Raw genomic sequence first — 18,930 nt, forward strand, 5'->3', positions numbered from 1 at the left:
TAGCTTAAAGGGGTTATCCAGCACTACAAAAACAAGGCCACTTTCCCCCTCTCTTGTCTCCAGATTGGGTGAGGTTTCAAACAGAGTTCCATTGAAGTAAATGGAGCTTAATTGCAAACCGCACCTGAACTGGGGGAAAAGTGGCCATGTTTTTGAAGTGCTGGATAACCCCTTTAAACCGTGCATAACTACTACCCTGCGCATACCCTAACAGTTAAAACAATGCATAACTACTACCCCAGCATACCCTGATATCTAAAGTTATTGTCTGAACTATAAAACTGCCTGATCTTGCACGGTAAATGGTGTAATTGCAAAAAAGGCCAAATCACATCCCAGAAAAAAATTCTAAAAGTGATGAAAAGGTCACATATATAACAGTCGGTGGTGGCACTCGTTATAGTAGGATTTAGTCTATCGTATCTAAATACTACAGCCTCCCATCTCATTTATGGTTTTATTGTGGGAGATGTCTGGAGGGATGGGAGGCTGTAAGATTTAGTCTATGTCACTATTCGGGGGTATCAACAGGGGGGGTGGGGGGGCGCCAAAAGAAAGTTTCGCACAGGGCGCCATCTGCCCCAAGGCCGGCCCTGGATATTGCAATGTCAGATATAGGAAGAGGCTAAACAACAGCTGTTGTGTGTACAGCATGTGAACATAACCTAAAACAGCAGATCTGACTTCAAAACCCTTTTACTGTTATGATATTAAGATATATCTCTGTTTCCCTACTAGGCAATAAATGAAATTCTACCAATTCTTGCTAAAAAAAAGATGGATGCCATCATAGCGGAGGCTCAAGATGCCCAGTTTAAGCTTGAATTCTACCCCACCACAACTTTGGATTATGTAAATACTTTAATATTCTTGGATGAGATTCAGGAACGGGTGAGTAAAGAAAATCATTTTGGAAAAATGAAGAAGTAACATGTGTAAAGTACGATAATAGTGAAATGTAAACATACAGTATGGTGATATGACGTCAGTACAGTTACATCTACGCTAAAACACAGATGGAAGACTAATGCTGGTGTGTATAGAGCCCTTGAACAATATATCCTTATACAAAGTCCAGGCACTTTATTAAAAGCAAGCACACTGACAGTGGAAATAAATAATTGATATTTGCTTAGTGTGGAATTCCTGTATGTCTATAAGGTCTCCTTTGACATACTATGCTTTTCAAACATTTTTTTATGTTTTTTCTGCTGATTTTTAAAGTGTTATCTGTAGAGATGATCACAACTGGAGCATGGTTGAGTACGATCGTTCGGCATTTTAGTACAGGTGAAGAAGTTGGATGCAGTCATAGGGAGTCTGGGAAAACATGGATACAGCCTTTGGCTTATGGCTGTATCCATGTTTCCCAGACTGTCTAGGGCTGCATCCAACTTCTTCAGCCACCTGTCATCAAATGCCGAACAATCGGACTCGAGCATGCTCTAGCTGCGCTCATCTCTAGTTATCTAACCTTATAAGATTGATGGCCTATCTTCATGTTCCAGCACCTTTAGTCAGTTGGTTAAAGGGGCGATGGCACTCATGTAAACTCTGCAGCTCAGCTTCCATTTGATGCTATTGACAATTAGAGATGAGTAAACTTGCTAAAACTTTGGGTTCACATAAACCTGAACGATCGGCATTTGAATCCCACTGGCTGGAGAAGTTTGATGCAGCGAAATTCAGATGCTGATCTTTCAGGTTCATGTAAACCCGAGCTATCGGCAAGTTTGCTCATCTCTATTGACAATCTATTGCTGAAATGCAGTCATCTGTTTACTGTGGGCTCCATGAGGCTCAGACTTCCATCACTAGTAGGTTTGTGGCCTGTGTCATCAGGAATGGGGACGTAGCAGAAGTACATTTTGATACTATTGTTCAATGATCATGTATAACTAGAGAAGCCAACCTCAAGCACTTTCAGATTTGCCTGAACCTGAACTATTGGCTTTTCAATACCGGTGGCTGAAGAAATTGGATGCAGCCCTAGCGAGTCCTGGGAAACATGAATACAGCCTATGGTTATATGCATGTTATCCAGGCAGCCTTGGGGCTGCATCCAACTTTTTCAGCCACCGGTAATCAAATGCTGAGAATTTGGGTTTGGATCAACCCCAGTGCTTGAGGTTCACTTATCTCTATGTAAAACAATAGATTTTAACCTCCTAGATTAAAGTTCTGTGAATGGTTCCCTTTAAGATTGATGTTCTTGAAGAAGAGTCCAATGTGGTTGCACTAATGTATCAACTAATTGAAAGCTACAACGTACCCACACCTCCAGAGGATTTTGCAGTGTTTGCTACCCTGAGGCCTTCAATTTTGGCTGTTCGAAATGCTATTGACAAGTCTGTAGGCGAGAGAGATGGCTGCATTGAGAAATTTTGTCGGTCCTTAGACAAAGACATCGCAGAGCTGAACAAGGAGGTTAAGGATGTAAAGCAGCAATCTCAGGTATATTTTACAGACTGATCACATGTACAATTTATTCTGTTTATTGAAGGGGAAACTGAATCCAAAAGAGACACATTTGGCTATAAGAAAATCCCTTTAGCCTTCAATGCATCTATTTTTAATATATACTGGTTGGTTTGGTATCCCAGTTGTCTGTTTGCCAACCTAATCATGCTGCATGTGATTACGGGTGGCTGAAGAAGTTGGCTGCAGCCCTTGGGAGTCAAAGCCTATGGCCTATGGCTGTATCCATGTTTTCTAGGCAGCCTTAGTACACCAAAAGAAGCAAAGGCTAGGGCTTAGGGCTGCATTCAACTTCTTCAGCCACCGGTATTCAGATGCCGCACGCTTGGGCCAGTTATCAGATTAATACGTCTCAACTGTCAGTATAGATGTTATTTTTAAATACTGTTTGGTATTATTGGGGTTTTTAACTTCTGTTAATGTTTATCAAATTTTTTTGCAGGATCCACAGATTCTGGATATCGGCGCTGATCAAACTAAGATTATACAAATCCTGGCTGACTTACAGACCATTATAGATGAGTTACAAAAACGTGCATTTCAGTATAAAACATATCAGAAAAATTTCAAGGTAAATATCGTGTTTTATTTGTGAATAATTTCTTGTGTATGTGACATGTGGGTTTTACACATGTTCTTAGATTTCCGAGGTGTGTGATATCAGTGGCATCAAATGTAACTGTCAAGCTCTCCTGTGTGTGTACCTGAGAAGTTGTACTATTTTGGCCAATATAGCCAAAAAGGTTTTGTTTGTGTTTAAGGTTGGGGTGGGGGTAGGGGGCTGGGGGAATGGATAGGGTGGTCAACCTTGTAAGTAAAGAAGTAAAAATATTTCCCTCAAAGCATATATTACAGAATTTCTTATAGTCACTTGTACTATTGATTTACACAATTGTTTGAAATGACAGTTACCACTTTAAGAATTTAAAGGATATTAACATTTTTTTTTTGTATATCACCTGGTTGGTGCCTCCCCATGGATACATTTTTGTAAATTGCCGTTCAGTTCCCTCCATCTGTGCCAGTTTCTTTATATGTTAATTGGGCTGCTCTATGCACTGGATGTGGGCCCCAGTGTACTAATATCACCCTCTCTCGATTAGGCAGTCAGACTTTATTATGAAGGATGTGCGTCACTGAGGGGAGAAGATATTAATACACTGGGTGCTCGATTTGTATATGAAAAAACAGATGCAGATGCCAGGAACCAGACGGTGATTTAAACAATAGACCTCACCAGCGGGTTCCCCATTCTGACCCCGACCAGGTGATATAAAAAAAATAAATTATATCCTTGGTACAATCACTTTAAACATACTTTTCATTTTAAGTGACTTTTTTGGGTTAAGATGTCATGTGTGTACAAGAGGAGCAGCACTTAATCTAATCATTATTTATCTTATATGGCATTTTTCTTCAGATATCTGCTCTGAAAGTTGCATTTTAGCTGTCATTCTCTCTCTGCAGAGGGTGTCTTCCCAGGCAGTCCCCCTCCCCTCTACCCCTACACCCCCCCTTCCATAGACTTGTAATCTGATCCCTGAGAGGGGTTATCCAGGATTAGTAAAATGTGGATGCTTTCTTTCAGAAACATTTTAGTATTGGCTGCTGGGGAATTGGGAGAAAGGTTCCTAGTTATTGTTGAGCAAAGCTACCAAGCTGTTTAGGCTCAACAATGTTCTCCGAATCCGAACATTCTACTTTTGGCTGCCAGGGAAACATGGATACATCCCATGGCCTATGGCTGTATCCATGTTTTCCAGGACTCCATAGAGCGGCATCCAACTTTTCCAGCTGCCAGGAATCAAATGGAGAGCATTTGGGTTTGGATAATGTTGAACCTGAACAGTTCGGCAACTCAGCTTAACAGAATTCCTAGTCTGTTTTCCAGCGCAGCAGCGTACATTGCTATATAAGATTAGGAAAACAGCACCATACCTGTCAGTCAATGGAGTTGAAAAAGTCCAGCCCTGGATGTTATATTGGGATACAGATGACAATATTGATATTTAAAGAGTCACTGTCGTATTTTTTTTTTTTGCAGAAATCAATAGTCCAGGCGATTTTAAGAAACTTTGTAATTGGGTTTATTAGCCAAATCTGCCATTATCTGCATGTAAAAAGCCTTTTCCCAGGTCCCCCCCTCCTTCCTCTTTTCATCCACTCTGAAAAATCTGAAAATTGTGACTTGTTGCAGGAGACGTACCCTGTCTGTTCTAGGGAGAGGGGAGGGGGGAGGAGGAAGGAGGGAGTTAGCCGGCAGCAGAAAGCAGATAACAGAGGATTACAGGCACGGAGCTGGGTGACAGCTGTAATCCGAGCTCAGACAGGTCACTGGTGATGGTCAGTAGAGATATCCCGTGAGGGATTTGTAGATTAACTCTTTGTTGTCCTGTTTTGGTCTTTTCTTTAGCTCTCTCCATAGGAGAACAATGAAGACAGGGGGGAGAGCTTCAAACTGCTTTTTCATGATAAAAATGCATTTTTCGGATAATAAACCCAATTACAAAGTTTCTTAAAATCGCCTGGACTATTGATTTCTGCAAAAAAAAAATTCACGACAGTGACACTTTAAGCAATTCCCCCATCTTTTGGCTACAAAATGTACAGCATCAGTTTGGTTGTAAATAGACATGATCTTCCTTTTTACAGGTTGAAGTGACTAAGTTTGATGAGTTGGAAGAAGTAAGTGCAGAATTAAAACTAAAGCAGCTTTTATGGGATTCGATGACAGAATGGGATGTGCTGCAAGCTGAATGGATGCAGGTAAGACTACTGTAAGGGCTACAGTTAAAGAAATCACTCCAAGTGCTGTTCGATGGGAGTAACACTTTACTTATTTTACAGTCCAAGTTTGAAATATTGGATCCAGAGCAACTGAATTCCTTAGTTCTTAAGTATGCCAAATTTGTAAATCAGCTAGAAAAGGGACTTCCACCAAATAATGTAGTGCCGTGTCTCAAAGAGAAGGTGGAAAAGATGAAAGAAAAGGTAAGCCTCTGTTCCTGAATACAGTCATACAAGAGTTTTCTGACCTTCTTAAACGGGTCTTTGCACTGTGAACTTTGTAGTTTAATCCATATGTTAATGAGGCGGTTTGGTGCACTGGGGGTCAGGCTACCACCTTTAATGCACCAAACTGCCCGACCGTCCCGCCCCTCCTAATGAATATTGGGTCAGTGCTCAGCAGTGATTAGTTCCGGATTGATGTCACCACAGAGCAACCCAGAAGGGATGGGCTGGTCGGGTCTGCAATTTACCTTAAAGGAGTTAAGATAACTTTTAACCCTTAGAGGACCAGGCTAATTTCAATTTTTGCGTTTTCGTTTTTTCCTCTTTGTGCTGAAAAGGCCATAACACTTGAATTTTTTTACCGAGAAACCCACATGAGCCCTTTTTTGTGGCACTAGTTGTACTTTGCAGTGACGGGCTGAATTTGTTCATAAAGTACACTACAAAAGCAGGAAAAAATTAAATGTGTTGTGAAATTGAAAAAAAAATGCATTTTTTTTTATTTGGAGGGTTTTTGTTTTTACGCTGTTCGCGCTTGGGGTAAAACTGACTTGTTATATATGTTCCTCAAGTCGTTACGATTACAACGATTTGTAACATGTACAGTCATGGCCAAAAGTTTTGAGAATGACACAAATATATTTTCACATGATCTGCTGCCCTCTGTTTTTATCACATACAGAAATATAATTGCAATCATATTATGAGGAACAAAAGCTTATATTGACAGTTAGAATGAGTTAATGCAGCAAGTCAATATTTGCAGTGTTGACCCTTCTTCTTCCGGACCTCTGCAATTCTCCCTGGCATGCTCTCAATCAACTTCTGGACCAAATCCTGACTGATAGCAGTCCATTCTTGCACAATCAATGCTTGCATTTTGTCAGAATTTGTTGGTTTTTGTTTGTCCACCCGTCTCTTGATGATTGACCGCAAGTTCTCAATGGGATTAATATCTGGGGAGTTTCCAGGCCATGGACCCAAAATCTCTATGTTTTGTTCCCTGAGCCATTTAGTTATTACCTTTGCTTTATGGCAAGGTGCTCCATCATGCTGGAAAAGGCATTGTTGATCGCCAAACTGTTCTTGAATGGTTGGGAGAAGTTGCTCTTGGAGGACAGTCTGGTACCATTCTTTATTCATGGCTGTGTTTTTAGGCAAGACTGTGAGAGAGACGATTCCCTTGGCTGAGAAGCAACTCCACACATGAATGGTTTCAGTATGCTTTACCGTTGGCATGAGACAAGACTGGTGGTAGCGCTCACCTCGTCTTCTCCGAATAAGCTGATGTCCCAAACAATCGAAAAGGGGATTCATCAGAGAAAATGACTTTACCCCAGTCCTCAGCAGTCCACTCCCTGTACCTTTTGCAGAAAATCAGTCTGTCCCTGATGTTTTTTCTGGAGAGAAGTGGCTTCTTTGCTGCCCTTCTTGAGACCAGGCCTTGCTCCAAGAGTCTCCGCCTCACAGTGCGTGCAGATGCACTCACACCTGCCTGCTGCCATTCCTGAGCAAGCTCTGCACTGCTGGTAGCCCGATCCCGCAGCTGAAACACTTTTAAGAGACGGTCCTGGCGCTTGCTGGTCTTTCTTGGGCGCCCTGGAGCCTTTTTGGCAACAATGGAACATCTCTCCTTGAAGTTTATGATGATGCGATAGATTGTTGACTGAGGTGCAATCTTTTTAGCTGCGATACTCTTCCCTGTTAGGCCATTTTTGTGCAGTGCCATAATGACTGCACGTGTTTCTTTAGAGATAACCATGGTTAACAGAAGAGAAACAATGATGCCAAGCACCAGCCTCCTTTTAAAGTGTCCAGTGCTGTCATTCTTACTTAATCATGACAGATTGATCTCCAGCCCTGTCCCCATCAACACCCACACCTGTGTTAATGGAGTAATCACTGAAAAAATGTTAGTTGGTCCTTTTAAGGCAGGGCTGCAATGATGTTGAGATGTGTTTTGGGGGATAAAGTTCATTTTCTAGGCAAATATTGACTTTGCCAGTAATTGCTGTTCACTCTTTATAAGCTGATCACTCTTTATAACATTCTGGAGTATATGCAAATTGCCATTTTAAAAACTGAAGCAGTAGACTTTGTAAAAATTATTATTTGTATCATTCTCAAAACTTTTGGCCATGACTGTATAACTTTTATTTTATTTGATGGCTTATAAAAAATGTAAACCATTGTTAACAAATATATGTTCCTTAAAGTTGCTCTATTCCCATGCTTATAACGCTTTTATCCTTTGGTCTATGGGGCTGTGTGAGGTGTCGCATATGCGATTTTTTGATAGCTTTTTATTACAATATTTTGAATTTGATGCGACCAAAAATGTGCAATTTTGCTCTTAGTTTTTTTTTGGGCGCTTACGCCGTTTACCGTGCAAAATCAGGAATGTGATAAATTAATATTTTGGGTGATCGCGCATGCGGCGATCCCAAACATGTTTATTTATTTATTTTTATTTATAACATAGGAAAAGGGGGTTGATTCAAACTTTTATTAGGGGAGGTGGCTTTTTATTAATAAAAACACTTTTTTTTTACACTTATACTAGAAGTCCCCCTGGGGGACTTCTAGTATAAGTACACTGATCTCTCATTGAGATTTATGCAGTATAGTTATACAGCATAGATCAATGAGATCGTTACTCGATTGCTTTCGGCTGCTGCAGCCGAAAACAATCGAGTGCCGAGCCGGGATCAGCGCCATTACGGCTCAGACCCCGGCAGGTATGGGGATCGTCTGGGGATCGCCCAGGCTACAAGCGGCGTGCGGCCCTGCTCTGAACACCCCTAGGCGGCCCAGGACGTACAGGTATGCCCAGGGTCGTCTAGGGGTTAATATACTCCTACTCTTATATAGAAAGCAAAAAAGAGACTATGTTTACCTCTACGCACTACCCCGGTGTCCTCCTACAGATCTCTGGTGTTTTCTGCTGATCGCAGCTGCCTCCACTTCTGAGACAAATTAGTCTTGGGAGTGACAGCCCGCTCAGCCAATCACTGACTGAGATGGCACAGCGCCATGTCCAGTGATTGGCTGAGCTGTCTTTCCCTCCGGAGACAAGTTTCTCTTGGAAGTGGAGTCGGCTGCTATGAGCTGGGGACACCAGAGACCCGTAGAAGGACACTGGGAGAGCGTGTAGAGGTAAAGATGGTCTCTTTTTTGTTTTCTATACAGCAGTAGAAATACATTAAAAGTCGTCTAACACTGGAAAACCCCTTTAAGTCCAATGCACTTTGTGCCGTTATGTGTAAGCCTTTGGGAATCTGAATTAAAGGGGAGATTTCCCATGTCAGCATCCGTTTATGGTAGTTAAAAAATAGCAAAGTGTGTATGTAGGCCTGATTTATGTTAGCACATAGAGTTGTTAACTAAAGGGTTCTGACTTGATAGGGATACTTTGAAGTGGTGCGTACAGATTGTTGGGACTATACAGAATCATGTTTTTCATTCTCAAGCATGCATTATTTAATGGGAAACAGCTGTGTACTAGCCGGAATACATTTTGTTATTGTTACAGTACACTGATGAGAATTATTAATAGAAACTGTTATACAACTTGGGACAACAAGATAGATCAAAGACAAGCAAAGTCACTTGTTTACCTCTTAAACAGGTTAAGGTGTTTTCATTTAGCTTCCACATCTCAAGTATAAAAATGTTGAGCGCTACTAACACTGTTCACCCACTCACGATCTGTGTTGTATGAAACAGTGAGCACATACTGTCTCCAGTTTTATAGTTGCTAGTTTATTATTACTCAATATTACACATTCTCTTTTATAGGTACCCGTGATAACAGACCTAAGAAATCCATTTTTAAAGCCCAGGCATTGGGCATCTCTGGAGCAAACAATCAATGCAGCCTTGATAGACACTGAGCAGCCACTTACACTGGAAAAGCTGATTGAGATTCATGCCTTTGAATATGCACAGGATATTCAGGATATATCAGGACAGGCCTCAGGAGAGGCTTCATTAGAGACTATACTGAAAAAGGTATGAAAACAGAGTTGTTCTATACACAATTTAATTTTTAATGCATTATTTTAATAACTTAAAGGAGAACTGCAGCAAAAAAAAATTTTTCTAATCAACTGTTTTCTGAAATTTATATAGACTTTTATTATTTCTATTTAAAAATCTGCTGTATACCCTTTCAGTCCTAAACACTGCTCTCTGCTGCCACCTCTGTCCATGACAGGAACTGGCCAGAGCAGGAGCAGGAGCAAATCTGAATGAAAACCCTCCCTGCTTTGGACAGTTCCTGACATGGACAGAAGGCACTTTTCCCATCTGTGCTGAAAGAATATCTAAATATATAATCATTTTAGAGTTTGTAAATGAATTTGGCTGTTGTTGGTGTGTAGTTGTCCTCTTTATTCATTCATTCACTTACTTATCTAGTCATGTGCCATAATAAGTCTGCCGAAACACCGTCAAGGACTTAAGATGGCCACATACATTAGACACTGAGCATTTTAGTGGGACTTGTTGACCATCCAATATATATGGTCCTGATGCCCCCAGACTTGTAGATGAATGGCAAAATAAGGATAAAGCAATTAGGATTCAGCATTACCAATCCTTGCAGCAGCTTTATCTTCACTTCCCTGACTGTTTACTCATTAATGGCAGATGTTGGGGGAGGAAGGAATGGGCATGTTAGATGTCAGCTTGTCCTATCCTTTGTTCTAACTGGTGATAATGCGTTATCATTAGCGCAGGGGCGTAGCTAGGATTCATAGGGCCCCATAGCAAAAAACTGTACAGGGCCCTATGAATCCTGTACCCCCCCCCCCCCCCCGCCAAACACAGACAATGACGCACAAATACACACACAGAGGCACCATTAACATATATACAGATACGCCACTGACATACACACATATATACACTGTAATGTGATTACACTGGTGCTGATGTATACACCATGAGTAGACTGTACACGGGGAAATCATCTCAGTGTAATAAGAAATACTCAACCAGAAATAAAAGAAAATGCAGCAGATATTAATGGTGGGTTCTTTTATTAGAGCCCAGCATTAGTAGAAGCTGCTGCAGAACATCTTTGGGAGCAAACCTGTCAATCACTTGAGACACAACTGACATACACAAACACACACATATACACCAGTGCTGCAGACATTGCTGACATACACACACATATAGCCACAGATACATACTTATACTGACATATACATATATACACAGATACATACATACACTGACATATACATATACCCACAGATACATATATACACTCACTGACACACATACACAGCACTTACAGCTCCCAGGCTTCCCCCCTCCTCCTCCTGTAGTCCGGGCTGATCTTCACATAGAAGTATTCAGGACCTTTGGGTCATGTGACCCAAGGGTCCTTCATCCCTCTCCTGTGCCACAGGACCTGGCAGGCCCTGCTCCTCTGTTCAGCCCGCTCACCCGGCGCTACTGTGAGGGGGCTGAACAGTGCATTGGCGGGTCCCTCTTCCACTGGACCCCTGGGGGAGTGAGGTACAGTGGCTTCCTCGTGCCCCCTTCCTCCAGGGGCCCCATAGCAGTCGCCTTCCCTGCCTTCATGGTAGCTACGCCACTGCATTAGCGTCTGGCACTGTTATATTTGTCTGATTGAAATAAACATGTACACTTGGCCGAGTGTGCATGCTAAAAGGGATTTGTTTAATTACAAAACCTATTTTTAACTTTCTAGTAAATGAACACGTAGTAGTAAATAAGTTACTACGTTTCTGTAAGCTTTCCTGCTTTCCTTCTGCACTTTATGAAAACTGTCTGCTCTGTTGTCTTCAAAGCCATATTTTCAGCGTAGTGTGTTTTCTGTACACTCTAGCTGGAAATTCAGTTATCTCTCTCTCCCTCCCACTATACCCTTTTGGCAATAACCCCATAAAAGCCTCCCATATAGTGGAAGAGAGACTGAGTTGGCTGACCTGCCAGCTAGAGTGTACAATGGGGACAGGAAGTTTATTACAGGATGTACATTAGACTGATAGTATGGCAAAGAAGGCAACTGACAACTTTTCTTTAGCTGTGTCCAAATTTGTACAATAACAGCCATTATTTAGATTTAAACGGACAAAAGACACATTGTGGGAACATAGCCTTAAAGTGTACCCACAATCTGACCCCCCCTCCCAAATCACTTGTACCTTTGGATAGCTGCTTTTAATCCAAAATCTGTCCTGGGATCCGTTTGGTAGGTGATGCAGTTATTGTCCTAAAAAACAACTTTAAGGGTACAAACATACATGACTGATCCGCAGCGGATTTCACGCTGCGAATTTGCAGCGAGATCCGCTGCAGATCCCTTCCTGTAATCTCTATGGGCAGACATACTCACAGGAGAATTGATATCATGCTGCAAGTATGTCAGGAGACCGCCCCGTTAACCCCCCCTCCGGACGGAGAATATACAGTACCGACTCCGTGATCTGGCTTGCTTCGGGGGTCCCCGGCTACACACCCCGCTCACTAGGAACGCCCCCCTCCCTCCCCCCCGGGCTGGGTTTTTCCTATTCATCACTTGTCTGTACACTGCACAGGTGACTTAACGATCCAGCTCAGGTGCAGTGTTCACACAGGTGATGAATAGGAGAAATTGTTCTAGGGGCATTCCTAATGATGAAGAGGGCGGGGCGGAGGGACGGAGGGGTGTCGCAATCCTATGACATAGGTACTCTAGGCCACGCCAATTTGTCACAGGGCTGCAAATTTAAAAGTTTTTTTTAGGACAGTAACTGCATCACCTGCCGAACGGACCCCAGGACAGATCTTGGATTAAAAGCAGCTATCTGAAGGTACAAGTGGTTTTTGGGGGGTGTCAGATTATGGGTACAGTGTCGCTTTAAAGTGGAGGAAGAGAAAGAGCTGTCGAGTGTTTGCTCCTAAGTTTACATCTATTTAAAGTGTATGGCCAGATTAACGTAGTGGGATTTTTACTATTTGTTTTACCAAAGCAGTGAGCACTTGCTAAAATTGCAATTTCTTCTGTTTCTTAGCAGCAGACTGTAAGCTACTACTTGTCTATTAACCCTTTGTATCTATGTGTGCATCTTTGTATCTTTCCAAACCTTTTTCAATAAGCATGATCACATTTTTATCTAGGTGGAGGATTCCTGGAAAACCACTGAATTCACTACTATTTCACACCGAGATTCTAAAGATGTGTTCATTCTTGGTGGAACAGATGACATCCAGGTGAGGATAGATACTACTACTTAAATAAGTCTGTTTTTCTGTCTTGAGTCATTCATTAATGGAAACGTGCTGGGAGACATTGAAATAAGTGTATTTAAGCTTTTTGTTGACTGATCTGTACATTTCTTAGGTTACAAACCCACTTGGCGGGTCTGCAGCGAGTCTCCATGCTGCGTTTTTGCAGCGAGACTCGCTGCAGATCCCGGCCCTATACTTTTAATGGCAGACAAACACGCAGCAGGGATGTACATCTCTGCTGCGAGTTTGTCTGCATCCCACCCCAATAACCCCCCGGCTGCCGGAGCTGATACTTCACCTGATCCCGGCTCCGGCGGTTCCCGATGTCTTCAGCAAGCCGGAGCGGGGACCAGGTGAAGTATATGCTCCAGCCAGCCGCCCGCAGCCCCGGCCGCCCGATCGCCCCCCCCCCCCCCGCAGCCCCGGCCGCCCGATCGCCCCCCCCCGCAGCACCGATCGCACGCCCCCCCCCCCCCCCCGCAGCACCGATCGCTTACACGCCCCCCTGCAGCCCCGGCCGCTCGATCGGGGGGGCGTGCGCTCGGTGCTGCGGGGGGGGGGGGGGGGGGGGGGCGTGCGATCGGTGCTGCGGGGGGGCGATCGGGCGTCCGGGGCTGCGGGCGGCTGGCTGGAGCATATACTTCACCTGGTCCCCGCTCCGGCTTGCTGAAGACATCGGGAACCGCCGGAGCCGGGATCAGGTGAAGTATCAGCTCCGGCGGCCGGGGGGTTAATGGGGTGGGCTGCAGACAAACTCGCAGCAGGGATGTACATCCCTGCTGCGTGTTTGTCTGCCATTAAAAGTATAGGGCCGGGATCTGCAGCGAGTCTCGCTGCAAAAACGCAGCATGGAGACTCGCTGCAGACCCGCCAAGTGGGTTTGTAACCTTAATGTGATAGTTTATATGTAAAGCCATACAAAGTTTCCTGTTATAACTTTCAAAATGTAAATCAGCAGGGGATGTGATATAAAGCATGTCTGCAATTTACATTCATTATTATTTTATAGTTCTCATGCTTTATAACAAAACTAAACCTACTTGTATCCAGGACCAGTATCCTGAAGCTTGCTATATTACAGCTATACTTACATGTATCCTCCATGTGACATGTATATTTTCAACCTTGCATAACCAGCGGGTTATTGATGGCGGTTCTGGACGTCTCCACAACGCAGGAATACTGGCCTTTGCCACGTTGATGTTATTTCTTCATTGCAGCCTATGGAGCAATAATATATATTAAATACTTTACATTATGTGGTATTCTTAATTTATAGCTCGGGCACACCCGAATGAGCCCGCTTTCCATTTAACATGGAATGATGTTCACCTGGCTGATACTGTAGTGCTGTGTCACACAGTGGCCGCTGTTTTTACAGCGTGTGAACCCTTAAGGTAATGACAAAGCATTTATAAACAATAATAATAAGACATATCCATTTTGCAGGTTCTGCTGGATGACAGTACTATAAATATTTCAACCATTGCATCTTCTCGCTATGTTGGACCCATCAAGCCCCGTGTTGACGAATGGCAGAAGAATCTCGCCCTGTTTAATCAAACTCTTGTAAGTCTTCTTCTTCCTGCATTATTGTGATATTGGCATCAATTCCTGAATGTAAAGTGTGACGCTATTGTTCAGTTGTAAGAGAAAAAAGATATGTAAGCAGTACATGGGGTGCTGCCGATCTACTGTTTATTTTACTTATATCTTCTTGCTTCTTTTTGGAGTCATTTTAGCACCAAATGACGACTATCTATCGGTAATGACAGCTACAAATAATATTCATGAACATTATCTGCGGGTGTCATTATTGATAGACAACTGTTGTTTGGCGCTAAAATGATGAAGTCGGACATAATTTTCCCATTGTGGGAATGTAGCCTGAGTTCACACTGCACTGAACATATCCCCCAAGTTTGCTAAAAGAATTGTCAAATGAGGAGCAGTATTCCATTCATCTTTTACCAGTACAGAGGCAGCCCACAAAAAAAACTGTATGACGCAGTACATGCTTTTAGAATGCAATGTATGCAGTAGTACTATATATACTGTGGCCGCAATACAGATCATGTGGCCAAAGATTGTCATATCATGATCCCTGCATCCTGCTAGATCACAGCCTATGTAACTGTATGGGGTTGTGTTGTGACCTGCAAGTAGTAGACATCTATCCTGAACAGATGTCTGATATTGTCAGGTGGCAGACGTGACCACTAAAGATGAGCACAACTTGAGCTTGCTCGAGTCCGATCGTTCAGCATTTGATTACCGATGGCTGAAGAAGTTGGATGCAGCCCTAGGGCGTCCAGGATAACATGGATACAAGCATAGGCCATAGACTGTATCCATGTTTTCCATAACTCCCCAGGGATGTATACAACGTTTTAAGCCACCCGTTTTCGAATGCCGAATGATCAGACTTGAACATGCTTTAGTTGAACTCATCTCTGATGACCATTTGCCAGTCGCAACCTTGCCCATTTACCTACTGTACATTATCTGCAATGCAGAAAGAATTGGGGAGTATGACAAAGCACTCTTGGGCTGTGGTCTTGTCATCGTCAAAGTTGGCAGTGTGAGTAAGGCCCAAGTTAGATTGCCTACTATATGTTTACAGTGTAAGATATCATTGCTTCTTATCATGCCTAGCATTTCAATTTTACTGAAATAAGAATATTTTTGGGGCTACAGAAGTTGTCTTGGCTAGACTTATTTGTGGCAAAGTTTTAGATGAATTTTTCCTCTTACTTCTTCATGTCTTTACCACCTTGTTACTTATTATGTATTTTTTCACATCAATATCAGTCTGGAAAATACAGTCATTTTGAAAGAACATGTTATTATTTTTTTGTGTGAAAGTCTATAACTGTACTTGATATGAAGTTATATGTACTATGTGATATGTAGTTATCTACAGTGGGGAAAAAAGTATTTAGTCAGTCACCAATAGTGCAAGTTCCACCACATAAAAAGATGAGAGGCATCTGTAATTGACATCATATGTAGACCTCAACTATGGGAGACAAAATGAGAAAACAAATCCAGAAAATCACATTGTCTGATTTTGTAAGAATTTATTTGCAAATTATGGTGGAAAACAAGTATTTGGTCAGTAACAAATTTTCATCTCAATACTTTGTTATATATCCTTTGTTGGCAATGACGGAGGTCAAACATTTTCTGTAAGTTTTCACAAGGTTGGCACACACTGTTGTTGGAATGTTGGCCCATTCCTCCATGCACATCTCCTCTAGAGCAGTGATGTTTTGGGGCTGTCGCTTGGCAACACGGACTTTCAACTCTCTCCAAAGGTTTTCTATAGGGTTGAGATCTGGAGACTGGCTAGGCCACTACAGGACCTTGAAATGCTTCTTACGAAGCCACTCCTTCGTTGCCCTGGCAGTGTGCTTTGGATCATTGTCATGTTGAAAGACCCAGCCACGTTTCATCTTCAATGCCCTTGCTGATGGAAGGAGATTTGCACTCAAAATCTCACGATACATGGCCCCATTCATTCTTTCATGTACCCGGATCAGTCGTCCTGGCCCCTTTACAGAGAAACAGCCCCAAAGCATGATGTTTCCACCCCCATGCTTTACAGTAGTTATTGGGGTTGATGGATGCAACTCAGTATTTTTTTTCCTCCAAACACGACAAGTTGTGTTTCTACCAAACAGTTCCACTTTGGTTTCATCTGACCATAGGACATTCTCCCAATACTTTTCTGGATCATCCAAATGCTCTCTAGCAAACTTCAGACGGGCCTGGACATGTACTGGCTTAAGCAGTGAAACATGTCTTTCACTGCAAGATCTGAGTCCCTGGCGGCGTAGTGTGTTACCGATGGTAGGCTTTGTTACATTGGTCCCAGCTCTCTGCAGTTCATTCACTAGGTCCCCCCGCGTGGTTCTGGGATTTTTGCTCACCGTTCTTGTGATCATTTTGACCCCACGGGGAGAGATTTTGCGTGGAGCCCCAGATCGAGGGAGATTATCAGTGGTCCTGTATGTCTTCCATTTTCTAATTATTGCTCCCACAGTTGATTTCTTCACTCCTGGCTGGTTGCCTATTGCAGATTCAGTCTTCCCAGCCTGGTGCAGGGCTATAATTTTGTTTCTGGTGTCTTTTGACAGCTCTTTGGTCTTCACCATGGTGGAGTTTGGAGTCTGACTGTTTGAGGGTGTGCACAGGTGTCTTTTTATACTGATAACACGTTTAAACAGGTGCCATTGCTACAGGTAATGAGTGGAGGAAAGATGAGACTCTTAAAGAAGAAGTTACAGATCCGTGAGAGCCAGAAATCTTGATTGTTTGTAGGTGACCAAATACTTATTTTCCACCATAATTTGCAAATAAATTCTTACAAAATCAGACAATGTGATTTTCGGGATTTGTTTTCTCATTTTGTCTCTCATAGTTGAGGTCTACCTATGATGTAAATTACAGACGCCTCTCATCTTTTTAAGTGGGAGAACTTGCACTATTGGTGACTGACTAAATACTTTTTTCCCCACTGTATGTAAAACACATAGGTAGAGTAATTGTTTTTGTCTCCTCTTCTTTTATAATGTTGGGTTTAGGATGAGTGGCTGACTTGTCAGAGAAATTGGCTGTATTTAGAAAGTATTTTTAGTGCTCCCGATATTCCAAGGCAGCTGCCAGCAGAAGCCAAGATGTTTTTACAAGTGGACAAATCCTGGAAGGAGATCATGAGAAAAGTGAACCGCTTACCTAATGCCCTAAGAGCAGCCACCCAGCCTGGTATGGATATTGATCATTTTATCTGTGTATATGGAAATGCCAGTAATATTTCCACTGTACCAATTTTGCATATTTAAACCATATGCACATGCAAGAATTAGCTGCAGATTTTACGTACAAAATCCGCAGTAAAAAGTGACCAGGGTTCACCAAATTTAATAGAAGCAATAAAAGTTACTCTGTATTGATTAAAGATAAATTTCCATCTTCTTCAGCTTTACAAATTCGTATATAAATGGTCTAGAAAAGAGCAAAATAATAATAATAATAATTCACTGTGTAATTATGTTGGCCAATTGCATACATTTTCTGTATCAATAATTATTTAAAGGTGCTGTCCATTAAAAGTTATTTAGATGGTGCTCAAATGTAAGTTCCCAATATACTTTCATCCTGTGTGTTGTGTTCCCGACAACTCCACTTTCTTCTTTATTCCAACAAGGGCAGAGAGATCTCCCCTCCTCTCTGTGCCAGTGGCATACTTGCTCAGATCAGTAGAAAACTATCCTTCTCGGTCAAGGCCTTATTCACACGATCCGTGCCGCGATCCGCACCACAATGACCAGAGGAAGATCATGGCACGGATATCCCAAAGTGCAGCCCCCCCGGTAGCAGAGATGACAGGAGGGCAGATGACAAGAGCGCAGAAGACAACTACTGGCCTACTCCTACATGCCGGCCGGCTCACATATTTACCGGCATGGGGGAGTAGGCAAGTAGTTGTGGGAATGGCTGCATTCACCCGAATGGCTGCTAAAATTGTCCGTGGTCACGGCTCACAGACAATTTTTCGGGACGTGTGAATAAAGATTGTGCCTTCTGCTTTTAGAACAGTTTAGGATACTGACTCTGCAGGTCCAAGTGAAGGTAGCACACACGTGTACAGTTAAGGGGTCCTTTCTAAAGCATGTATAGTGTACCCTCTAAACAGGTAAGAGGGTACTCTGGAAAAAAAGTTATACTGATTTGTAAATTACTTCTGCTAAAAAAAAAACACTGTCTTTCAGTACTTATCAGCCGATTTAGGTCACAATGATCTCTCCTGCCAACCAGAGCAGGGGAGGTTTTCTATGGGGATTTGCTACTGCTCTGGACAGTTCCTGACATGAACAGAGGTGGCAGCAGAGAGAACTGATACACACTGGAAAGAGTACACCACTTCCTGCAGGACATCCAGCAGCTGATAAGTACTGGAAGACTTTAGATTTTTAATCAGTAGTCATTTACAAATCTACATAACTTTATGACACCAGTTGATCAGAAAAAATCTCCTGAGTAGCCCTTTAACCCCTTCCCACACAAGGACGTAACTGTACGTCCTCGTGCGGGTGGGGGAGTTCAGAGTGGGGCCGCGCGGCGACCCCGTGGTCCCGGGTGCGGCGTGTAGGCCGGGTGTGGCTGTTAGCGGGCACGGCTGATTGCCGT

At 42.7% G+C, this 18,930-nt stretch overlaps 1 protein-coding gene across 1 annotated transcript in view; it reads left to right on the top strand.

Annotated features, from left to right (window-relative positions):
- Positions 1–18,930, top strand: part of DNAH6 (dynein axonemal heavy chain 6) — a 181,683-nt gene that overhangs the window by 30,658 nt on the left and 132,095 nt on the right. Inside the window, exons 14-22 of the mRNA XM_069978026.1 lie at positions 739–891; positions 2,203–2,454; positions 2,921–3,049; positions 5,131–5,244; positions 5,326–5,469; positions 9,289–9,501; positions 12,628–12,720; positions 14,188–14,307; positions 17,325–17,505. Coding sequence (XP_069834127.1) covers positions 739–891; positions 2,203–2,454; positions 2,921–3,049; positions 5,131–5,244; positions 5,326–5,469; positions 9,289–9,501; positions 12,628–12,720; positions 14,188–14,307; positions 17,325–17,505 — 1,399 coding nt within the window. The remainder of the gene's footprint in view (positions 1–738; positions 892–2,202; positions 2,455–2,920; positions 3,050–5,130; positions 5,245–5,325; positions 5,470–9,288; positions 9,502–12,627; positions 12,721–14,187; positions 14,308–17,324; positions 17,506–18,930) is intronic.

Source organism: Dendropsophus ebraccatus, chromosome 7, assembly GCF_027789765.1.
Source record: "Dendropsophus ebraccatus isolate aDenEbr1 chromosome 7, aDenEbr1.pat, whole genome shotgun sequence".
NCBI lineage: Eukaryota > Metazoa > Chordata > Amphibia > Anura > Hylidae > Dendropsophus > Dendropsophus ebraccatus.